The sequence below is a fragment of the Barbus barbus genome, assembly GCF_936440315.1.
Source record: "Barbus barbus genome assembly, chromosome: 35".
In the NCBI taxonomy this organism is placed as follows: Eukaryota; Metazoa; Chordata; class Actinopteri; order Cypriniformes; family Cyprinidae; genus Barbus; species Barbus barbus.
In genome coordinates, this window is record NC_136763.1 from 5,353,001 (window position 1) to 5,379,193 (window position 26,193).

General features: G+C 40.9%; 1 protein-coding gene across 1 annotated transcript in view; it reads left to right on the plus strand.

Moving 5' to 3' along the window:
• The window catches only part of bsnb (bassoon (presynaptic cytomatrix protein) b), a gene marked incomplete at its 5' end in the record, with an annotated part of 97,843 nt that overhangs the window by 63,223 nt on the left and 8,427 nt on the right, over positions 1–26,193 (plus strand). Inside the window, 8 exons of the mRNA XM_079392999.1 lie at positions 11,482–11,916; positions 12,502–18,783; positions 21,523–23,566; positions 23,942–24,795; positions 25,095–25,194; positions 25,318–25,437; positions 25,800–25,855; positions 26,011–26,112. Of these exons, the coding sequence (XP_079249125.1) occupies positions 11,482–11,916; positions 12,502–18,783; positions 21,523–23,566; positions 23,942–24,795; positions 25,095–25,194; positions 25,318–25,437; positions 25,800–25,840 (9,876 nt within the window). The 3' untranslated portion in view covers positions 25,841–25,855; positions 26,011–26,112. The remainder of the gene's footprint in view (positions 1–11,481; positions 11,917–12,501; positions 18,784–21,522; positions 23,567–23,941; positions 24,796–25,094; positions 25,195–25,317; positions 25,438–25,799; positions 25,856–26,010; positions 26,113–26,193) is intronic.

The window sequence follows — 26,193 nt, forward strand, 5'->3', positions numbered from 1 at the left end:
TCAGCGTGAGTACCTGTGCTCAGTGGGCTGTCAGCAGGGATGGAAGCGTCCTGCCGAGACATGAGTGGCAAGCATACACATGTGGCTGTTTATGTCAATAGGCGAATGGGAATTCTGGCAGAGCGGAGCGAGTGTGTGGACGGTGAGTATGAGCATGTGGTTGCACCTGTGCCCCAATGTGGAGGTGATTAAATGTGCTGTGGTTTGTGCTCTCTCTGGTGCCCTCCTCAGGGGAAATAAGGGAACAGCTCAGCAGAGGTTGGATTTCCTTCTGTAATATATTAGAATAATCACCTGGATTGAAGATGGTTTTATGCTACAATACAAATATAGAATTAGATTCCCTTTTTTCACTAACATTTTTTAAAGTATTCTTATTTTAGCCTATTAATACTTTATATATAAATATTAAATTGCTGTTTGTGTATATATATAGCTGTTTTTATATATATATTTAGTTTATATTAATACCAAAATAATTAATACCAATGCATATACACTGACAGGCATCAAAATGATCTTCGAGATCACTGTCATAGCATAATATTCACATGGTAAGACACGGTCAGAGATGTAACATGTCACATGGTACCATCATTATGTACCACCATTGTTCCCATGAATGTCCATGCAAACACACTAACTCTGTCATGTAACCACAGCTCATGCTGATCTGCAGGTGTCTGGTCAGAGGGTGAGTCAGCACAACTCGCTGTGTGGATCAATCCAGCTAACCCTTTTCTTTCCTGTAACCTGTGGAGAGGTGTCTCTGATTGTTCTTTTAATGAACGTGCAGTTCTACGTTCCAGAGATGAGTTCTGATTAACTCATATCATCAAAATTCATATTATACGTATTTAAAAAGAATAGACTTTTTGTTTTTTAACGCAAACTACATGTTCAACTTCATTTTATTTTATATACATAATCATTCAAAAGTTTGGGGTTAGGTTTTTAATGTTTCTGAAAGAAAACTCTTCTGCTCACCAAGGCTGAATTTATTTGATAAAAAATACAGTCAAAACAGCAATATTGTGAAATATCATTACTATTTAAAATAGGCCTGTTTTCTATTTTAATATATTTTAAAATATAATTTATTCCTGTGATGAAAAGCTGAATTTTCTGCATCATTACTTCAGTCTTCAGATTCACATAATCATTCTAATATGCTGATTTGCTGCTCAAGAAACATTTCTCATTATTATCAACAGTTGTGCTGCTTAATATTTATCAGAAAAGCATAATACGTTTTTCAGAATTCTTTAATGAACAGAAAATTCTAAAGAACAGCATTTATTTATAGCATCATAAATGTCTTGTCATTGATCAATTTAATTCATCCTTGCTGAATACTAATGCTGAGTACTAATTTCTTACTTAAAATCTTACTGATCGCTGGGGCATTGCTATGCAGTTGCTAGGGTGTTCTGGGTGGTTGTTAGGTGGTTTCCTACAGGCCCTCGAAGTCTGTAATCTGTAGATATGGCTCACATCTCTCCAGATTTTTATTACCAGGCAAAAACCGTAAGTCAAATTGATAAATAATAGCACACCTCTCACAAACAGTGTGGGATGAGTTACTTAAGTGTAAAACTTGGGGGTAAGAGTTTGTTCAAAATGCATATGAGCAGTAGTAGTGACCACTAGTTTAATACAGATTTATTGTAATTACTTTAAACAGTTTGGCATGTTTCATAGCTGTCTAATCAAATGGGGGGAAAAAAAGTAATCGTATTTGAATGTACTGTACTCAAGATATCTCTGATACTATATCAAAGACTCTGGAACCTTTGCATAATTTCGAGGATTCTGGACATAATCACTGTCTGTATTTCTGATATAGAAAGCATTGCAGCCATCATGAGATTATGTAAGAGATTGTTTTATGTAAATCTTGTATTCACAGAGATGAGCTAATTTAATTGGTTGGACTGTAGATGGCTTTATTTGTCTTGAATAAATGTACGAATTGCTGCATTTATGCTCAGATATGAAAGTTAAACCTCTGTGATTGTAATATTTTAATGTCAAACTTCAAAATTTGAATATCACAGTCTCTAACTTGAATTTATATGTAAATGTAATTTATGTCTTTCTGTTCCAAAAAAGGAACACTTTGATTATTATTCTATATTTAGCACACACTTCTTATCCTAAGTGACTTGTGTGTTTTTTTTCAGACCATTCCTCTTTTTTTTCATTTTTTTTTTCAGAGCAAGGGCACAGTGGTTATAGGTCATAAATCATCCCTTCTGGGGTTTGAACGTATCAACTTTGAGCCACCAGCCGTCCTGCAATAACTGTAGTAGTCTGACTTAACAAGCAGTCCCTTAACAAGATGACAACATTTACTGATGCATTACTAGTTGCGAGTTGCATTTAGAACACTTAACAATTCTCTATTGAAATGTTTTACATTATATTTATTTGAAAAAAAAATTGCAAAAACTATTTGCAGTATTGTTAGCACTCTCATTATTGATATTAAGATGAATGTCGTATCCTTATTTATAAAGTTGCTTTGGATAAGTGTCTACTGAATGAATAAATGCAAATATATTTTATCTAAATTTCTCCTAAATGCAGTTATTCTCAGATCAGTGGCTACAAAAACATTGATTTGGCATTACATGTAGTCGTGGAAAATGGAAAAACAAGGTAGGCTATAAACAAATAGAATCAATTTCACATGGCAAGACAAATGCAACTCTTTTCAGTCAGTTGTGCAGACTACACTTACTGGGTATGTAAAAATGCATCAGTTCTGGCAAGCTTGCAGCAAGCAGCCTGGTAGAGCAAAAGTGAGTTTTCCTTGGGTGTCGATATGAAAGAGTGACAAGAAACACCATGTGTGGAGTTTTTTTGTCATTTGGGTGCTGTTAATATTTTTAGTGAAACCTTCAATGCGTTTCTTGCTTCATAATCTGTATAATCAATTCTAATAAACCTGCCTAACTGTGATAAATTCTGCTTGCTCACATAAAACATACAAACATTCATACTTCTTTCTCTCACTTTCTGTCCCCTCAATCTCAAAGAGATTGATTAAGTGGCCTGTGTTTTTCCCATTGAGCATTGAGTTGCAGAGTTTTATGTAAAGCGCTACAAAGGCTAAGGCCTTACACCCACTATCTCTTAAAGTAAATATTTTAAGAGCTGTACACCTCTCTGCCCTTCACTATTGAGTTTAAATGACTATAAACTGATCTGCTAACACTCTGATCTCTCGCATTTTCATTTTTCTACCTCTGTCTTTTTATTTGCTGAGCTGCATGTAATGGTTTGTGAATAGGGACCAGTACTTGGCATGTTTTTGTAACAGGAGGGAGGATGCTTTAGAAAACAAACTAATCTATATGCTAATCATTAACAGTGATCATTTGCATTTACATGAAGATAATTTTTATAGGGGAGAAGACTTTCAGTCTGAGAGATGTATATCGTGTCTACTAAACATGAGAGGTGTGTAAAATTCAAGACGATCCCTTTATAGTCAGTGAAGCCGTCTACACTGGAAGTGTCCATTGTGGTTTCACTTCTAGCAGAGCTTCACTTTCCTGTATTAAAATGATTTATTTACAAATGCCATAAAAATGCCGCATTACTATTTTGAGATGACATGTAGCTTTGATTCTGTAGCACTGGCAGACTCAAGCCGTTGTGGTGCAATATAAAGCATTTGTAACATTAGTCCACTGAGGCGAGCGTAGTGATGAACCCAAGTGCAGCTTTTATTTACAACAAAGACCAAACACAACAAAAAAAACTTGACTTGACTCCAACAGACTTGACTTGGCATGAACAGACTTGACTTGGCATAAACAAACTAGACTCACCGACAGCAGGTTACAACATCAATACACTACAAGAGACAAAAGGTGTGTTTGACTTGAAGCGGCGCTCCGCTGAATGATCAGTGTATGACATCAAAGTACCGCGAGAGCAATAAGAGAGCAGATGGATCCTTATGCTTTCGAATCGCTCTCGCAGTACTTTGATGTCATACACTGATCATTCTGCACAGTGCAACTTCAAGTCGAACACACCTATTGGCTACTTGAGAGCTATATATACCAAACAATACAGGTTACATGACAAGAACCAACCAATGAGAAACAGGACACATGACTAAGACAACCAATGAGAACATAACTCAAGAACCAAAGAACCCATAACAGGGGCACGTTTAAGCTCAGACCGGTGCCCAACGTTTTGCTACGGTGTCCGGGTTGAACGTCATGTTTCCTGGAAGCAGTGTGCAATGGGGTTTGAGATATGTTTTCTTTTGTTTGGTGGGTGTGTCAAATGTCAGCCCAATTAGCAGCAATATAAACCACATGGTATTAAAGAGACAGCTCGCACGATGGTTCCAAGTGAAGTCGTTTACAAATGTGTCCGCTGCAACTTGGTATACGCAACAATTGAAGATATTATGTTTGTCATGAGAGTTTTATAGTAACATAGCATATCAACATGATGTTGAATTTGTAAGTAAATGTAATTAACTGTAATGGGTCAAACAAGACGCGAGACGTGCGGATCCATTTGCAAGGCTTTATTCAAAGGCGAGGCCACAAAACAAGCAATGTTTATACAATGGCAAACAGAAACATCACAGGCAAGACAAAGAGTAATCCTAGGGAGAGCGTGGGTCGACAATCGGTGAACAATATCCAACAGGCAAGGCAGAGAGACAATCCAGGTACACGAGTAATAGTCCAAGAGAGGTGCAAACGGAGTCCGAACGGCAAGGCAAAGGATAAATCGAGGAAACACGGGCAAGAATCAAAACACGCAAGACAAGACTATGACAACTAAGTGGGCTCCGTAGAGTAGCTATCGCTAGGAGAATGATATACGCTGTACAATACTCGGTAGAGAGGAAGAGGAAGTCCATGGTTTATGTAGGGTGTGTGATCAGTGCAATCAGCTGTGTGTCGTTAGTGCAATGGATGATGGGAATTGTAGTCTGAAGTGGCGTGCAACAGTTAGTGTGGTGCAAGAGTCAATGTGGTGAGCAAGTGACCTCTGGTGGTGAGTTAACGGAAGTTCATAGACCAGATTCATGACATTAACATCAAAATAAATTCTCAAGAGCACATGTTTATTTATTTAATGTTTGCACATGTTTATTTACATTAAAGGCAAAATAACTGAATTAATAAGAGCACAAGTATAGATCTGGAACTTCTTTATGTCTGTCTAAATATCATGTAGTAATTGCAATGTCTTCTGGTCCATATACTTTCCTTAGGAAGGTGTGCTAGACACTGATTAATGTAACATAAAAATGCTATACATATTTATATATTTTGTATTGTGGAGCAACACTTTCATAAACTTTTCTATGCTCCTCTGATTATATTATTGTAAATATTACAATATCACAACAACAGTGATCAGCAATAATGATAAGCCTAATACTCACAATAACAATAATAAGGTCATATAGATCATAATACAGTCTCGGAGGTAAGAAGTGGATTATTACCTGAAATGTTTGTCTTTTCATCCGGAAATGCGAGGCAAATGTTGGATCACGAAAATTAGGAACCACAGTTTCCACAAAACTCTTCACTCGATTGGGATGTTCTCTTTCTGGACGGCAAGGGCAGTGACTGTAACATCGAGCGTATTTTGCAGTATTAAACTTGTATTTATACCGAATTCATCAGGCTCCGAAGATTCTTCAAAAAAAAACACAAAGAATGGCTTTCTCAGCTGCCATAGTTGCAACTCTTGCGTCACCAGAACAGGGTGTTCAACCCATCACCGTTTCGTTAAATAAACATTTTGCACTGTTTTGTCGGGGCTGAACGCAGCCCAGGATAACAAGAGGGCAAGGGAATCACATGACTAAACAGGGACCATGACTAAACTCCAAAATAAAAGACATGAACATGAAACAAAACCCAAAACAGACATTACAGCAGTCATGTAGACGATTTTGATTTGATCTGGCAAATTTTTTCAGACTTAAACTTTTGAGATTTTCAGATGCATGCAGCGATTTATTAGGAAAGTGGTTTATGTAACATTTGAAATCTACTGAATGCAAAGTTTATCCCAGCAAGCAAAACAGTCAAGTCTGCACCTGCTTGATGGCAACATCGAAAGACACTGTGAACTAGGAGCATAAATCACAGAGAAACAGACAGTGACATGGATATGCAATTAGCTAATTCAGGTCCTGTGGATTAACTAAATAATGTTAGCAAACATTTATTTTTGTTCACAGTAGTGTAGTTAGCAATCAATCTTGAATATTATTTTAGAGCAGCTGTCCTGGCCTTGGATCCCATTAATCCAGGTATTTTCTAAATACTTGGGTAGTGCTTTGGTATAAAGTTTAAAGGGGTGGTTGATTGCGATTTCACTTTTTTAAAATTAGTTAGTGTGTAATGTTGCTGTTTGAGCATAAACAATATCTGCAAAGTTGCAGCGCTGAAAGTTCAATGCAATTGGAATTATTATTAAAATGGAATTATCGTCTTTTAATTTAATGCCTACAAAAACGGCTCGTAGGGACTACAACGAGTTACTTCCCGGGTCCGTTACGTCACGAACCAGATAAACCCCACTCCCGGGAACATGCAACAAAGGGAGTGAGGCCATGCTGCAGAGGAAGAGAAAACTAGGGGTGCACGTAAAAATCTATTCATATATGTCAATTTATATTATCAGGGCTCCAGACTAACATTCGAGAGCAGTGGCACCATAACCTGATTTGGTCGCACTGAACATGTAATATTACAAGTTTTGTCTCTTAGAAATACACATTAGAACAGGAGCTTGAGTTCAGAGTAGCAGGAGCTTGAGTTGGGATGCAGATGTACATTTGACAGTACCATTGTGAAAACTGTAACAGCCTCATCTTTTATACATAACCAAAAATACAGCACCTCATTACCATGGTAAAATAAGTAGCCTAACTTTATGGTTTCTATGGTGTTTGCATTGAAAAACAGTTAAGACATTCAGTAAATTACAAATCCACATCAACTGATAGAATAATTAACAAAATAATGTAATTATATTCCATTACTCCTTTAAAATATTTAGTATATTCATAATATAATAATAATCAATATGAATATCCTACTTTTCTGCCACCATACCATTGTTACCGTTAGTGTTACTACAGTAAAACGTGGTAAATGTGGGTGATTCGTGGATTGAAACATCTTCTAACTGGATCGTTGATACACTGTTTCTGCTGCTTTCTGCATCAGTGTTGATGAGAATATGAGCTCCGATTTATTTGGCTTTAAAGTAGTTTAAATTAAAGATACGTGATTTGTACTGGAGAACTCTGCGCTGAACTCAAGTGCTTCTTACTGTATTTCACAGCGTTGTTTAGTGCGTGATCGTGACTGGTCACTGTAATAAACGCATACGCTCTTAGCTCGTGCTGTGCTGTTTTCTTTTGAGGCGAGCGGATGAAAGGTCAGTGTGGTGCGCAGTTCAAACGAGTACCGCTATTTTGTTCCGCTTTTGACACGTTTGGCGTTTAACATATCTATCATGCACAACAGAGTGACAACGAATATTAGACTAAATGTCTTTTATGTCTGAGTTTGTTAAACCCTGCGCTGCACACAAAATAATGCAAGTGGGCATTTTTTATTGTTTCTTTATTTTTGTAATCGCGGCTTTGAACGATTATGTAATCGTGGCATCCATAATCGTAATCGCGATTAGAAATTTTATTAATTGTGCAGCCCTAATGGACACACGTGCGTTTGCTGTGCTGTATTAAAGCTTCAATCAGGATAAAACCGTGTATTAAAAGCTAACAGAAGCAGTAGCACTTACAAATAACAGCGTATCTAAAAGTATGAACCAACAACAAACAAACATACCATTAAGAGCCATGCTTACACAGGTTCTGAGCGATCCGCTTCACTAAAATTCTCTATGTCTCAATCGGGCTCACATTGATAAGCAATATAGACGACACCATTGTTTACAATACAAACGGAGGGGCAGGACGTTCAGACGCCCACTAGAGGCGGTTTAGCCAATCACAACACACTGGACCAGCTAACCAATCTCAGCCCATTGCGTATTTCTGAGGGAGGGGCTTATTAAAACCAGGAAATAATCGGGGCGTTTATCAGAGAAGGAAAAGAGCGGTGTGGAATAAAGGTAAATTATGTGAAAAATAATGTGTTTTTTAAAAAAGAAAGGATGAACACACCCCATAAACACAATCAAGCCTAGGAAAAAAAAACTTTTTGATAGTTAAATTGTTTAAATGTGTTTTTTCTTGATTAATAAGTGATTAATTAAAAAATCTGCATGATTAACACAGATCATATACATTGAAGTTATTATTAAGGCTAAAAGGCCTGAATTGAGGCTTTGACTTGTCTTGGCCTTGTAACTTGAGTCTTTTCCATCATTACCTGAGACTTGAATGCTAAAACCTGAGATTTGACTTTGAATTGCACATCAAACCAGAATTGTCTGATTGTCTTATGTCCAGTAAGAGCTGACATTGCATCTGTGGTTTCCATGCTTTCCGAAACTCACATGTACACACAAAATACTACATTATTAACATTATTCTTTTATTTTATTTTATTCTATTTCAGAGGCCTTTCTCATTTATCGAACCATTATTAATTAACCTCTAAAGCCAAAGGTGTCATACATTCAGATTTTTTTAGAAATCAACCATTCATGTAAATTCGGCCAGTCCAAATGAGTCACAGCTTTCACACATCACTTGCTTTGAAATTAGTTACGGTTTTTCTTGGGCTTTCTTCATAAGCACACACTGCATTACCTCTGCTTTGTTCATTATGTTAAAAGCACACCTCAGAAATTACTACACTCACACAACGTCCATTCCACTTCAACACAGCATATAAAAAGCAGAAAGGCACAGATGGCAGAGCATTTTATGGGCTTTGCACAAGCATTGAGTGAATGCTGCACCTGTTTATATTTAGCTTCAGTGTGGAGCACTGGGAGGGACGCAGAATCAAAACGAAAAGGCATCTGTCTCGCATGGCAGAACCTTTCCTTTTCTCAGCCTCTCCCCAGATTTCATCCTGACCCGCTCTAGCAGTCAAGCAAAGCTGTGCACATACATTTTGTCTGAATTTTGTTAAAAGCAGAGCTGTTTACTTACCACAAAGATATTTTTTCTATACTCGACAGCTTGGCTTTGGAGATTTTAATGGCATAATTTGCTTCAGCATAAAATCCTATAGATTTCCACTTATGCATCCCAGTCATATGTAGGGACCAAAATATTATAGAAAATGGTGGTGGCGTTTTTTTGAAAACTAGAAACATTAGCAACTGCTTAGCAGTGCCTTAGAAACCACCCAACACTCCTTTGGATGATGACTTCTATTTTGGCCCAGTTTACATAAGTGAGCAATTTCTGATGCAGGTTTGTGCATGCTTTGTGCACCAGAGATCATCAGCCTGAGTCACCAAACCTCAATCACTGAATAGAAAGAAATCCCAGCAAATAATTCCAAAAGGCATTGTGAAAGTAGAGAAGTCTGACAGGAAAATCAAGAAAAGAGGGGCACAGCAAATTGAAAATTATCTTTTTTATATTTAGTACTAGGAGAACTATTATTTTTTATTTGCTGTACTCATGAGACTCATTAAACTTATTGAGAAATCTATGATGATGCAGAAGGAATTACTGGCTCATTGCTGTAAATGTTTTTTTTATATTTCATCTAGCAATGCAATTTGGTTTAAATGGTTTTATGAGATAATACTATCTATAGTGTCTATAATCTTTTTTGTTTATCACTCGCTATGAAGTCATCTGTCCTAGATGTTTTTTGGTATTTTGTTGTTTTATATAGCCATTATAGATTATGTACTGCACAGCAAGTGTTTGCCACATGTTGTCAGACCTCTGTTGTGTGTCTTGTGTTTCCACGTGCTCCCTGTGTTTCCATGGCCATATTTGGTTTGTTTCCTGTCCTCGTTTGATGTCATTAGTAGTTTATTCTGTTCCAGGTGTGTTTGAGTTAATTATCCTGTGTATTTATAGTTCTGTCTGTTCAGTGTTATTTTGTGTGGTCTACTCGTTACTCCCCGGTGTTTGATGTCTGCCTTGCCTTTTCCTGCCCTGTCTTCATTAAAGCTTAATATTTTGAGTTACATCCTCGTCTGCGTTTCCTTGTTCCTCCCTGCTGTGTGCACCGTGACACATGTATTTGTATATTTTTTTTATTATTATTTTTTATTATGCAAACAGATATACTATTTACAGGTGACAAATCAAATACAAAATAACCAAGGTCAACAAAACATACATAACAGCCAACATGATTTGTGTGACTGTCAGTGAGTATGTGTGTGCGCGCGGGTTTTTGTGACAAATGAGGACATAAATTTGTATAATGACAAGGGTATAACATAGGTATTATAAGGAGAAGGTGACTTTTCAGGACATTACCCTATGTCCCCACTTTTCAAAACATTTATAAATTACACAGAATGGAGTGTATTGAAAATCTGAAATAGAAATGTAAGGGGTAGGTTTAGGTGTAGGGTTGGTGTAGGACAATAGCACACACAGTTTGTACAGTATAAAAACCATTCCGCCTATGGGATGTCCCCACTTTTCACAAAAACAAACGTGTGTGTTTGTGTATTTGTGTGTAAGTGTAACTGGGTGTGGGAGGTGGAAGTATGTAAAAGTATATGCCACATGTATTTTGTTCTAGAAAATAAAAGCAGATATGTGATTCATCCAATGTTTTGTGAGCTCTTGATCCAAATTCAAAAGCAAAATGATTTCTTAATGATCATGCGTTTATAGTCTCACACTCCTAAAGCGTTGAATTAAATGCTTTGTGATTTTGAATACACAGGAGCTTTTTGCTGTGGATGCACTCTTAAAAATAAAGGTGCTTCACGATGCCATTGAAGAACCTTTTTTGTCTAAATGGTTCCATAAGGAACCTTTAACATCTGAAGAACCGTTCTATTTCATAAAAGGTTATTTGTGGTGAAAGTTCTTCAGATTATAAAAAGGTAAGAAAGAGATGGTTCTTTAAAGAACCTTCGACTGAATGGTTCTTTGTGAAACCAAAAATGGTTCTTCTATGGCATCGCTGTGAAGAACCTTTTAAAGCACTTTTATTTTTAAGAGTGTGGTTCTGAGCTTGTGTGTCTTACTGGACTTAACAGAGGCTAAATAATTGTGTGTGTTAAACACAGTGGCTTTGAAGAGAGTCAGCAAGGCCTTTGAGAAAGGGTCACAGTCTTGGCCAGGACCAATTATGCTTGCTTGCTCGGATTGACCAAATCCCTTTTGAATTACAATAGTAGTGTTATAAAGGCAGAGAGAGTGCAAGAGAATGCAAGTGAGGGCAAGCGATGTGATAAATCACATGTAATCTGACTATTGACACTTTAACCTTGTCTACAGTTTTCCCCTTTATATCTCAATTGTTTACTTGTACTTATTACATGTTTTCCTTTCATTTTCAGAAGAAAGAATGGCTGTGTTTGACATGCCAGACCCAGAGAGCAATGTCAGGGAGCTTAGGGGATATTCCTCCTCCTGTGCCATCATCCGATGGATCTCCCCGACTACCAGGCCCAGCCAATCAACAACAGCAGCGAGGGCCCAGTCAGCAAGCTGCACTGAGACCTACTGGCCCTCAGCAGCAAAAGCCACCTGGTGCCCAAGTAAGTGGTCCTATTTCTCCGGTAAAGCAAGGGGCGCCACAATCCAGGGGCCCCTCTCAACAATTTCCTTCAACTAAGGCTGAGACAGAAAAACAACATCAAGGCATTAACAAGAAACAAGCTATGTCCAAAACAGAAAAAGAGGGGGACATCAAACCAACGTCTAAAAAAGGAACATCGGTTAAAAAAGATGAGAAGAAAAGTAGTGGCATGCAGAAATCTAAACATGATGACGTGAGTGGCCCTCCGTGTCCATGTCACCACTGTCTTTGTCCTTCATAACAGATCACTTCAGCATTCGATGATGGGAATGTTATGTGTTAAATAATATAAGCAATGTCATCTGTACTCAAAACCACTTTAAAAATTAACAGTCTCAGTGGCTAATCACTATTTACAGTGCCTGATGGTTACCAGAGCACAGTGATGAGTCAACATCATTTGTAAACTTTGTCTTATCCATTACAAAGAAATGAAGTTACAAATAGCCTCATGTAACCATTTAATGGGACATATACTATAAGTATTTCCGGAGTTATCATGTGTTAACATATGCATGTCATGTTTATTTACATCATTAATTAGTATTATTTATAGCATACTTTTACATTTACTACAATTTTCAGGATTTAGATTCACTTTTGACCTCATCCCCTCCAGGTTTTGCATGCTTGTCTAATGCATGCCATTTGCATGTTTTGTATATTGTGCTTAATGAACTTTCAATGTGTTATATGTTAGTTGACTTTGTAAATCTTTCAGTATAATTTAAATCATCATATGACCTATGACCTAATGCAGTGTCCTCTGCATTTACAGGATTCCAACAAGTCTAGCACACAGAGCCTGAGTGATACAGGCTACTCCTCTGATGGTATATCCAGCTCCCAGAGTGAGATTACTGGCTTGATCCAAGAGGACTCTATGAAGCTCAGTGAGAGGGGGATCTCTGACCAACGCAGCCCCCCCAGTCCATCTGAACTAAAAAAACTGGAAAGTTCAATGCGACCTCTGTTGGAGTCACATACAGCCACTGACCAAGGACAGCATTGTGATGGAAGAGACACAGCAGAACAGCAGAGACCTCGATCTCTGTCTATAACACAAGATCAGGAATATGAATCTGACGAGGAAGCATCGGATGATCTCAGTTGTAAATTACGACATGATTATGTGGAAGACAGTAGTGAAAGTGGCCTTTCTCCATTACCACCCCGACAGAAGAAGTCACAGAAAAACCTGACTGATGAGGAGTTCATGAGGAGACAGATTCTGGAAATGAGTGCAGATGAGGAAGACACAGCAGATGTTGAGGGTCAAGTGAAGACAAAAAGGAGCCATAAGCACAGCGGAGATCTAGGAAAAGATAGACGTCGACTGACGCAGCAATCTAGCAGTTTTGAAGAAGACACTAAAAGCACTGATAGCTACAAATCGGGTGAAGCAGATGACATGATGGCCTCTCAAGGTGGTCTGAGACGATTTAAAACTATTGAACTGAATAATACAAATAGCTATAATCGTGACATGGAACTCAGCACAGATCATGACCTCAGGGAGCCTGAGCTTGAGATGGAAAGCCTTACTGGGTCACCTGAAGAAAGGTCAAGGGGAGAATACTCATCAACCCTCCCTGCAACCACACCGAGTTATACCTCTGGAACTTCTCCAACCTCTGTGTCATCAATGGAAGATGATAGTGATAGCAGTCCTAGCAGACGACAAAGGCTTGAGGAAGCAAAGCAGCAAAGAAAAGCAAGGCATCGATCCCATGGTCCACTACTGCCCACCATTGAGGACTCCTCAGAAGAAGACGAGTTGCGAGAAGAAGAGGAACTTCTGAAAGAGCAGGAGAAGATGAGAGATTTAGAGCAGCAAAGGATTCGCAGTACAGCAAGAAAAACTAAAAGGGACAAAGAGGAACTGAGGGCACAGAGACGCAGAGAGAGGTCAAAGACACCTCCTAGTAACCTTTCACCCATTGAAGATGCATCACCAACAGAGGAACTCAGACAAGCTGCTGAAATGGAAGAACTACATAGATCATCCTGCTCAGAATACTCTCCCTCCATGGATTCAGAAGCTGAAGGATTTGAAATGGGTTCAAAGCTGTACAAGTCTGGCAGTGAATATAATCTACCTACATTTATGTCTTTGTACTCTCCAACAGAGAAAACTTCTGCTGTCTCTCCATCTGCGGCAGAGAAATCATTAAAAAGTGCTGAAGAGGTTTATGAGGAAATGATGCGAAAAGCAGAGATGATGCAAACGCAGCAGCAACGAGCTCCAGGAAGACAAGGACAACAAAACCAGGAAAGAGTCCTTCAAACAGACAAGAAACATCATTTAGATTCTGGAACAACTTCTTTGAGTCCAGGTACAAGTCCTACCCAGATCTCAGCTCCAGTTTCATTCTCTGGAAATGATCCATCAGGAAGAGGGACACAAAGAGTGCATGCTACACAACAAAGTCAAGTTAGAATGAGCAACCAAACCTCCAAAGGAAGCCATGTAACTGGCTCCCCACAGTCTCAAGTTAGGCAGCCTGCTCCCACACAGCCTCAAGGAAGACCTGGTGTTCAGGGGAAAGTACAGGGTCAAGTGCCGGATCCTGGAGCATCCTCCTTAACATCAAAGATGTTCTCATATCTTAAAGGCTCAAGTCCTTCCACATCCCCATCCACTTCTCCCACACAAAGTCCAACACGTGCCCCTGGACCTTGTACAACTTCTACAGTGGCACCTACTCAGACCTCTCAGATCCCTCATAGAACTGGGGCACCACGTCTTTCAAGACAGCAGTCCTCCCAAGATTCCCCTGTTATGGTGATTACATTGGGATCAGGAACTAGCAGTCAAACCAAACCAGTGACAGTGAATTCATCCACCTCACCTTTATCCTCACCAACAAAAGACAGCCAACAGACAATTTATCAGACTCAACATGCAACAACAAAGTCACCCACATCACCACAGAAATATCCAGCTCACCCATCACCTCAACATAGTTTGCAAAGGACACAGATATCAGAAAGAGTTAGCGTGACTGTGAGCACTGCCATCACTGCTGGTTCCCAAAGTAGTGGATCTCTTCCAGTGGGAAACATATCCTTGTGTAGAATCTCCACAGTACCTGGTACCTCAAGAGTTGTAGAGCAAGGCACAGTTGGCCCAGGTAGTAATATAATGGATCTTAGAGCACCAATGAAGCCTACCCCAATTATCATGACAGACCAGGGTATGGACTTAACATCTGTAGCTTCTGATACACGTCGATACTCACTTGATGCAGAAACACCACCAAGCCGTCATACTGCTGTACAACCTCTTATTATGAATCTAAATGCACAGTCACAACCTCAGGTGTCAACAACTACTCCAACAACTGTAAGTGTGACTGTGGCAGCATCCATGTTCATATCACAGCCAAAACAACCAGTTGTTTACGGAGATCCTTTACAAAATAGAGTTGACTTTGGCCAAGGAGTTGGATCTGCAGTCTGTCTGACCCAGACCAGGCCAATTACCACAGATCCATCCATTCCAAAAATTGATGCTTGTCTGGAAAATTTAGGCATTCAACAGCAGCAGCTTCAGAAGCAGCAACAGAAGCTTCAGCAGCAACAAGAGCTCCTTGAGCAACAGCTCCAGCAGCATCAACAAAATGCATCTTTTGCCCGGTACAACTTAGCTAATCAAGTGCAGCCAATATTGTTGAAGAAGGACTTGGTGGTAAGCCAGAACACTGGTGGAGGGACCCAAACAGCAGTTAGCTCTATTCCCAAGATTTCTCCGCTACCTCCACCACCATTATCATGCTCTGGGTCTACCACCCCTACACTTGGTCATGACATATATGGTGGGGTGGCTTTGGAACTAAAGAATAAGCCTGCTATAATGAATCTATCCACAGGAATGCCCCAGGTAATGATGGTGCAGTTGGATGAGAATAGCACTCAAGGAGGTACAATGTCACAGCTTGTTAAAAGAGAGGAGCCGCCTCCACCAGCAGTACAAGTTCTAGATCTCACTGGACAGATTAAACCAGAGAATCAGTTAGCTTGCTGTGATGTTGTCTACAATTTGCCATTTACAAGCAGTTGCTCAGGCCCTTTTGCTCAGAGAGGTAAAACAGCACCATCAGATCCTTCTGCAGAGCCATCCCAAGCTCCTGGGCAACAAAGCCAACCTGGAAAAGACGGCTACCAAACAATAAACATACAAGCATCTGCAGATGAACGCAGATCTTTTACCTTGCCTCCTCCAGGACGACTTCCACCATCAATGTCAGATAACAATTTAGCAGATTCAAGTGTCCAATATTATCAGAGGACTGACCCTGGGGACCTAGCAGTGGATTTAAGCACCATGAAGCAGGCCTATGGGCCAGGATATCTTGGAATGGGTGCCCAATATGGGTCTTACACAGATCTACGCCATCAAGGAGGTGATTCGGCTCCACCATTACCTTTGCGAAGATATGGCTCAATGTCCAATATAAATGCAGAGTATAGTTATCTTTCACGTGATCTTGGTGGTTTTCAAGAATCCAATCTTGCACAGTATAGTGCCACTACAGCCAGAGAGATTAGCAGAATGTGTGCTGCTCTTAACTCCATGGAGCAGTTTGGTAGCCGCTATAGCAGTAATCCTGAGCTTCTGCAGTATGGTGCTGGGAGAGCAGGCCCTGCAGAAAGACTTAACCTTCAACAAGGCCTAGCATCTATTAGAGCCAATCTCTTGTATGGTCCTGATGGCAGACCAACAGTACATGGTCAGACACTTACAAATTTAATCAATGCTAGACAAGCTAGCCTAAGGTCTTTGTATCCCCCTGCTGTAAGGACAGCTGATGGCATGATATATTCTACTATCAACACCCCAATAGCCTCCACCCTGCCAATCACCACCCAGCCTGCCCCTGTTCTCAATCCCATGTTAAGAGGAGTATACGGATCTTACCCTTCAGCCAGTGTAACAGCTGTACCTCTGGGTAGCCTTACCAGGTTACCTCAAGTCACCCCAAGAATGCCGCTTAATGCCCAAGGACCTTACAGATATCCTCCTCCAAATCGATTTTCAGTAACAGCTCCAGATACTTCATCAGGAAGTGCGCCACCTTCTAGTACATCCCATGAAGCTCCAGTTTACCTGGGAAAGCCTACAGCACCTGGCAGTATGTCAACAACTGCATCACCTAAAACTGGTCAACCTATTTCAAATTTGGGTCTGCAAGGTATACAACCAGCTCATACTAGTGCAGTGCCGGTTCAATCAGTTGGAAATGAACAGGCTCCTTTGTCTCATATTTCAGTAGAAGGTACTACAACACAACTCCCAATACAGCCCCAAACTCAACCACAGTCATTGGTCAAAGGTCAGGAACAAACTCAAACTCAAAGCCAGCCACAGACACAAACTCAAAAATTGACAGTGCCACAAAAACAGTCGCAGGCAATTACTAGAGTTTTTCCAGATGCATCTGCCAGTACCACAATAACCACATCTGCTAATATTGAGAGGGAAAAAGAAGAGGAAAGATTGAGACTACAACAGGAGCAGATTTTGCAGCTAGAGCGAGAACGTGTTGAGTTAGAGAAATTGCGTCAGCTACGTTTACAAGAGGAGTTGGAGAGGGACCGCATGGAACTCCAGAGGCACAGAGAGAAAGAACATCTGCTCATGCAGCGGGAGATACAAGAGCTACAGACCATCAAGCAGCAGGTTATTCAGCAGCAACAAGCTGAAAGGGAAACCCAGCTTGTGATGCAAAGAGAGCAGTTGGCGCAGCAAAGGATGCAGCTAGACCACATTCAGTCCCTACAACAGCAACTCCAGCAGCAGCTTGAAGACCAAAAGAGGCAGAAAGCAGCAGCCATTGAAGCAGCAGCAGCTGCTGCAGCAGCAGAGGCAGCAGCTGCTTCGGCGGCTGCTGTAGCAGCAGCTACAACAGCTCAAGGAGCTATTCAAGGTGTAATGGCTGGTGGAACGACACCACAAACCATCTCAATTATCTATGATCAGAGTGGTAGAATTATTCCACAAGAGGGCCAGAGTGTGCAGATCTTGCCATGTGCTGATGGGCAGGTGGTCCAGGCTGTGGTGTCCACTAGGCCTTTGCCTAGCTCTTCTTCAGAGATGTCGCTTAAAAATAGTGAAGATCAGGGAGATAGTCGGATTATGAAGAAAGAAAACTCTATGCCTCGTTTGAGGAATGGTTCAGAGGATGAGTCATGCAAGAGAATTGCAGATTGCAGTGTCCAAACTGATGATGAAGACACAGAAGATAAACTCATGTCTCGTCGTCGTAGAACTAGACGTATAGCTGACTGCAGCGTTCAGACAGATGAAGAAGACCAGGGTGAGTGGGACAGTCAGCCAATACGCCGCAGACGTTCAAGATACTCCAAGCACTCTGAACCAACTGCAGAGACTAAGAGTGATGCATCTAAATCTAGCATTGCCATTCAGACCACCAATGACTCCTCATGTCAGACTGAGTCAGACCAGTTGGGTAGAATCTCTCCAGCCATCCACATTACCATGGCTGAAACATCAAAGGTTGAACTTCTTCACTACATATCTGCTCCAGAAAGAACCCATAAAGGAGAGAGTTTAGCCTGTCAAACTGATCCAGAGGCACAATCCCAAGGAGTTGTTGCTCCTCAGCTTAGTGTTCCCACTACTGTTAGTCCCTATTCCACTAGTCTGCAATTAGTTGGTGCCACGCCAACCAAGTTTGAAAGGAGAAAGCCAGACCCATTAGATATTGTATACCAGAAAGCTCAGCAGCAAAATGAATCTCCTTCCCGTCATCCTCCCAAATCTCCACAAGTGCTGTACTCTCCAGTGTCTCCGTTGTCTCCCCATCGTATGTTGGAGACTACCTTTACTTCTAGTGAGAAGCTTAACAAGGCACATGTGACTCCCCAACAAAAAGCCTTCACTGCAGAGTCACCACAAAGGCATCAGACTATTCCGAGGCCCATAAAGAGTGTTCAGCGGTCAATGTCAGATCCTAAGCCTCTCAGTCCAACATCAGAGGACCCAGCCAAGACCAAATTCTCCTTATACCAAAGTCAAACCAGCCCAGCAAGCCAGGTATGGAACCATTTCACTACTTGCAAAAAATGTAATTACTATAAAGTTTTCTTTTGTTGACTACAAAACTGCAGCTTGTAAATATTAATTTCAGACACTTAATTGAATTCCCATTATTGCTATATTTATACACAGCGATGTATAATTGTATAGACTTTAATACTCCTGGTGAACAATTGTTTTATTTTAATAAGGTGTAGGTTGCACAGCACCAAACCTATCTGTTCACATGAAAAGCAATATAAATCAAATATTATAAAATAAATATAGTTATTTAGTTCTCCGTGTATTTTTTAATTTGCCATTCATTTCCTGCAAAATCTTTACCTTTACACACCCACACACACACACACACACACACAGAGAGAAAAACTGCTACATCTGGCAAAGCCTCAGAAATGCTAGAGGGTGGCACAAAGTGTAGGCATACTGGGTCAGGCCTGCTGTCTTCTGGCTTGTCAGCAGCTGGTCAGAGAGGTCTTAGTCTTGCATTCTCAGTTTGATTCCTGTTTAAGGAATGCTCAGGCTTGTGCATTTAAAGAACTGTTCACCAGCTAAAAGGAAGCTATTTGTTCAGTCACTTCATCCAGTGTGTTTTAATGGATTATCTAACTTCACATTACCGTAGGTATACAGATGTTTTTTGTTCATTATATGATATTTTAATGTTTATTTCTTGTAAACTGAAAACTAATTCTTGTGTTAACACTAAAATATTTGGTTCACCAAAATTATTACAGCTAAATAGAATTATAGCCATTTTTATCAATGTATAATATATTTCCTGATTGATTCTGAAACCACTAGTCATTTATAAAATATAGTAACATATATTTATTATTGGTTGACAAAATAGCTATGTAGTTTTGCTTGCAATATCTTGTTTTGGTTTGATTGGTTTTCTTTTTTTAGGGATTTATGAAAAATGAAAGAGATAAAAACTGTAATACAGACTGTAATACAGAGTGATACAATGTGATGCAATTGCATCTGTATGCAGTATGTGTAATACAGGTCCTTCTCAAAAAAATTGCATATTGTGATAAAGTTCATTATTTTCTGTAATGTACTGATAAACATTAGACTTTCATATATTTTAGATTCATTACAACACAACTGAAGTAGTTCAAGCCTTTTATTGTTTTAATATTGATGATTTTGGCATACAGCTCATGAAAACCCCAAATTCCTATCTCAAAAAATTAGCAAATTTCATCCGACCAATAAAAGGAAAGTGTTTTTAATACAAAAAAAAGTCAACCTTCAAATAATTATGTTCAGTTATGCACTCAATACTTGGTCGGGAATCCTTTTGCAGAAATGACTGCTTCAATGTGGCGTGGCATGGAGGCAATCAGCCTGTGGCACTGCTGAGGTGTTATGGAGGCCCAGGATGCTTCGATAGCGGCCTTAAGCTCATCCAGAGTGTTGGGTCTTGCGTCTCTCAACTTTCTCTTCACAATATCCCACAGATTCTCTATGGGGTTCAGGTCAGGAGAGTTGGCAGGCCAATTGTGCACAGTAATACCATGGTCAGTAAACCATTTACCAGTGGTTTTGGCACTGTGAGCAGGTGCCAGGTCGTGCTGAAAAATGAAATCTTCATCTCCATAAAGCTTTTCAGCAGATGGAAGCATGAAGTGCTCCAAAATCTCCTGATAGCTAGCTGCATTGACCCTGCCCTTGATAAAACACAGTGGACCAACACCAGCATCACTGACTGTGGGTACTTGACACTGGACTTCAGGCATTTTGGCATTTCCCTCTCCCCAGTCTTCCTCCAGACTCTGGCACCTTGATTTCCGAATGACATGCAAAATTTGCTTTCATCCGAAAAAAGTACTTTGGACCACTGAGCAACAGTCCAGTGCTGCTTCTCTGTAGCCCAGGTCAGGCGCTTCTGCCGCTGTTTCTGGTTCAAAAGTGGCTTGACCTGGGTAATGCGGCACCTGTAGCCCATTTCCTGCACACGCCTGTACACGGTGGCTCTGGATGTTTCTACTCCAGACTCAGTCCACTGCTTCCGCAGGTCCCCCAAGGTCTGGAATCGGTCCTTCTCCACAATCTTCCTCAGGGTCCGGTCACCTCTTCTCGTTGTGCTGCGTTTTCTGCCACACTTTTTCCTTCCCACAGACTTCCCACTGAGGTGCCTTGATACAGCACTCTGGGAACAGCCTATTCGTTCAGAAATTTCTTTCTGTGTCTTACCCTCTTGCTTGAGGGTGTCAATGATGGCCTTCTGGACAGCAGTCAGGTCGGCAGTCTTACCCATGATTGCGGTTTTGAGTAATGAACCAGGCTGGGAGTTTTTAAAAGCCTCAGGAATCTTTTGCAGGTGTTTAGAGTTAATTAGTTGATTCCGATGATTAGGTTAATAGCTCGTTTAGAGAACCTTTTCATGATATGCTAATTTTTTGAGATAGGAATTTTGGGTTTTCATGAGCTGTATGCCAAAATCATCAATATTAAAACAATAAAAGGCTTGAACTACTTCAGTTGTGTTGTAATGAATCTAAAATATATGAAAGTCTAATGTTTATCAGTACATTACAGAAAATAATTAACTTTATCACAATATGCTAATTTTTTGAGAAGGACCTGTATATTCAACAGACTGACCTAATTTGGCATGTAAACTGTTATTATTTGCTTATAGTATTAAAGTATAATATTATGCTTATAGTATAGTATTAAGGAAAATGGTCATTTTAATCAATCTCTAAAATGTTTGCTTTCCAGATGTCTGCCTTGCAGCAGCAGAACGCAATGATGAGAAAGGTGAAGAGAACTCTCCCCAGTCCCCCTCCAGATGAGACACCTGTACCGATTGTAACACCAGCAATTCCCCATATATACACTTCTCCCGGAGCATCCCAGAGGGTTTTGCCACGTCCTGTACAAGGTGCAATGAAGGCAGGCTTGCTGAGTGAACTGAAAGCCGTAGAGCAAGAATCCACCAAATTACGTAAACAACAGGCAGAGTTAGAGGAGGAGGAAAAGGAGATTGATGCTAAGTTGCGATGCTTGGAACTGGGCATCACTCAGCGCAAGGAAACCAGATTTAAAGAGAGAGAGAGGCGAGAGTTTGTATACCTGCGATGCATGGGGGATGCACGTGACTACATGTCAGACAGTGAGCTGAATAATTTGCGACTAGCTGGGGTAGCACCAGGCACCTATGAAGAAAATGGAATGTTGTCACGCCCAAGTACAGCACCTCTTAACCAGTATACTACTGATTTGAATGCATCTCCGTACCCTCCTACCTCCTCATATGTTCCATATCAATATCCACAGGCCCAGCCCACACCCACACAACCACCCACTGCCGCCTATCAGCAGATTGGGTTTCAGACAACACCATACCCAACCTCCTCAGAGCCCCATCCTGGAACCTTCCAACCTCATCCTCCTCAACTTTCATCCTATCAGACCCCAGGGCCATACCAGACTCATAGTTATGGTCAGCCTACTTATGAGTCTGATCTTGGTTTGCAGCAGCCCAGTCACCAGGGATTCCAACCACCCCCTGCACATTTACCAGGGCAGACCCTACCTTATCCTGCACAGAGTATGTCCTTCCAACCCCATGCAGACATGCTTTCTGCTCATCAAAGGCCAAGGCAAACCTCTCTTGCTGATCTTGAACAGAAGCTACCCACAAACTATGAAGTTATCAGTAATCCTTCAGTTCAAATAGCAACATCAGCTCAAGAAACTGGATTTAGTGGTGTCTATTCCTCACCCCTGAACAATGCTTATGGTCAGTATCGCCCCTCTGACCAACCTCTGACTGAACGTATCCCAAGTCCATCATCAGGATATGTAACAGAGGGTGTTTATGCCACAAATCTAGAACAAAATATCCCCAGAAATTATGTCATGATTGATGATATCAATGAACTTACAAAAGAAAACATGGGGTCCGCTGACATGTCACGGGTAGGTTATGGAAGTGAGAATGGCCCACGTGGACCAACTTATGGCAATGGCTCTGAGAATTTGTATGGAAGAACTTCAAATACTTATCAAAGTGCAGTAGACAGCCATGGACATTCAAGTACCACTGTAAGTGGTGGTACGGGTTATTATTATGATGACTATAAGCATTCATCCCGTACCAGTGGGGGAATGGGAAGCCAAAAACACTCATCCAAAAATTTGGCACCTGCTGTTTCGTCCAAACGTAGCAAACATAGGAAGCAAGGCATGGAACAAAAGATATCCAAGTTCTCTCCAATTGAAGAAGCTCGAGATGTAGAGTCTGATCTAGCCTCCTACACCATGACAACATCAACTGGTGGTAGTTGCACTGTGGTGTCCAGGACTGCCGCAAAAAAGAGTTATGATCAACTGAAGTACTACGGATCAAGAGAGGCTTTGGAAGAGGATGATCGTCTTTATGGATCCGGACGATCAAGGTCCACAGGTTATGGCATGGATAAAATTTCCTCCAGAGATTCAAGCGGTTACCGAAGTAAGTCTTATGAGAGGGACGCCATGGAAAGATCACAGAGGGGCACACATGGTCGTAGTGGCCGTCCTTCTATGCGTACGCAAAACTCAGAGGAAGAGAGCCCTCTGAGTCCTGTTGGAAAGCCCATGGGAATTGGTCGTGGCTCTGTGCCAGATCCCCATGATGTACGGAATCAGTATGGCTCCAGTCATTCCTTACCAGATGTACAGGACCACCATATAAGGGATATGCCTAAGAGTCATGTATATAAGCCAGATGACCCTTATCTTACAGATGACATGCACTGTGCTGTTTCAGACAGTGAAGGTAACTGGTGCTGAATTCAAAAACTGCTAGTTAAAATGCATCCAACAATTGAAAGTTTGCATGCCACTGATCTTGCCTTGAAGGTAGAGTGAACAAAAGATTGGACTACTGTTGTATGTGAATGCTATAATCAGTGCATGAAACCATATACGCCTTTTTGCATGAACTGCATGGTGTGATTCAGATGTCAGTACATTTTGTCTTTTGGTTATTCTTGTTGATGGCTTTTTTTGTTGGCTTCCTTTTCTTTTTTCTTCAACTATTTTCTTCGGGATTTGAGCATTGCATGGCTTCAATGAGTTCATATCCAATTTTTTGCCACTGATGTTTCCTATAGCACAACGTATTGACTTTCTCTCTTCATTTCCCAAAAAGCCTATCATTTGGGTCAGGAGGAGACAGACTGGTTTGAAAAACCACGTGAACCTCGGTCAGATCGCTCTAGACACCATGGGAGTGGAAGTCACTCATCCACTAGCAGGAGGAGCAATGTAAAGCACACTTACCATGATTATGATGAGCCTCCTGAAGAAGACCTGTGGCCTCAAGATGAGTACGGACATCAACGACATTCCTCTTCCACCTCATCTCGGGAACACCGTCACCATGGCAGTAGTTCAGGAAGACACTCTTCTTCCCGTCATTCATCAGATGATCCCAGGTCGTCTCGTTCTTCACGTTCACATCCAAAAGATCCTTCCACCCGTTCAGAAGGCCGTGTTACTTCATCCTCCACACAGAAAAGATCCTCCGATCCACGATCTGCAAGCCACCGAGACTCAGGAGACTACTCCCGTGACCCATCAAGCCACCACCATGGCTCAAGTGGACAACGGGGGCAGAGGCAACCAGGCTCATCGAGAAGGCAGGAGCCCTCTTCAGGTTCCAGGCCACAGCAGGGTCTTGGAGAACAGCAGCCACAATCGCAGCAAGGACAGCAGCGATCTACAGCAGGCCAGCAAATATCTGCCAAGCAGACAGGGCCTCAGCCACCTGAGACAGGGCAGCAAGGACAACAACAACTGGGACAAACAACTCGTACACAGCAGCAGCCACCACAGCAACCTGGGCAACAGCCAGCAACCACAATGGGAGCAACTCAGTCCACAACCACAGCTGCTAGCATGGGAACAGGTACAACTCAGCAACAATCTAAGCCAGGTCAGGCTCCAGCACAGGCAAGACAACAGCCAGGAGGACCACCCACTGCCCAGCCAGCTGCTGCTATGGTGAGTTTTCAAAAATCTCTTGGTGCCTTACAATTTATGCTATTTTTAATCTGCTCCTTTAGGTATGTTTTACATTTAACCCTTTTACATTTGGTTATAAATGTCATGTATAAGATTGCCTTTCAAAGCACAATTGACAAATAATAATTATTATTTTTTTAATTAGCTTAAAGTTTATTGTAATGTTGTCCCCTCATGCCTCTATACAGGCAAAACCTGACACAGCTGCGCCTGCTCCTGCTCCTGCTCCTGCTCCTGCTCCTGCTCCTGCTCCTGCTCCTGCTCCTGCTCCTGCTCCCGCTCCTGCTCCTGCTCCTGCACCAACTCCTGCAGTTGCTATTGGATCAAAAGCTGCACCACAGGCTGCAAAAATACCCCAGATTCCTGCCACAGGAATCGGTAAATGGAAATAACTCTGCTAATTCAGAGTAATTAGTGTAGTTTAGTTTTTTGGCAAAATAGGGAACATCCATTACTTATGTTTGATCTAAGAACAAGATCATTTCTTCTTTGTTTTTTCAGGTTCAAAGGCAGCACCAGGGGGTATAGGCAGTGCTGCACAGCAGCCTGCTGAAGGGGAAAATGTTCTTACAAAGATCCTGCAGGGAGGAGCAGTGGAACAAGCTGGAAAAATAGGAGATGGTATGGAACTGTGATTCATAAGCAATCAAAATTTTGGCAACAGGTAGAGACAGATGTTATGGAGAATACATGCCCTGTTTTGACTGAGCATAGCAATTAGTTGCCATTTAGCAGTTGCCTATCTTTCACAACAATTTGCACAACAGTAATATTAGGAGTAGCACCTAAAAGGATACCCTGGGTGCAGGGTAAGTGCAAAATGGTGGAGGCCTAAGCTGGATGGTGATTTTAGTAATTCTCCAATTCCTGAGTTACTCCTATTTAGGATTGAATCTATAGCTTTTGTGTTTGCAGCCCAGATTGTTTAAGATATGCCACCTTTGACCTTAATTGGGTTTTTGTTTTGCTTATCTTTCATACAGCTGTATCTGCTCTCGGGAAGAAGTTTACTTCATTTTGGTGATCAGCTGATAGGAAGGTGAGAAAACATTTTATGCATTAATCTTCTGAAAAGACCCGCATTAATTTTGTTTTATGCTAGTTAGAGCTGGATTGGTTGCTATGCTGACCAACAAAATGTAACTTGTGAAGCTGAGTCTTAAAGTTTTCTGATTTTTGTTTTCCGTTCCTCAGGCATTAGTTGGGGTGACTTGGAGTTAGAACTGGAAAAACCTATGAATCTGCTTCTGCAATTTAACATCTCTAGCTGAGGGTGGGGTACACCTGAGGACACTGGTGAGTATTTTATTCGAACTCACTTTACTTTAGAACTCAAAACAAGTATAAACATTCTAATCCCAAACTGAATTCTGTCTA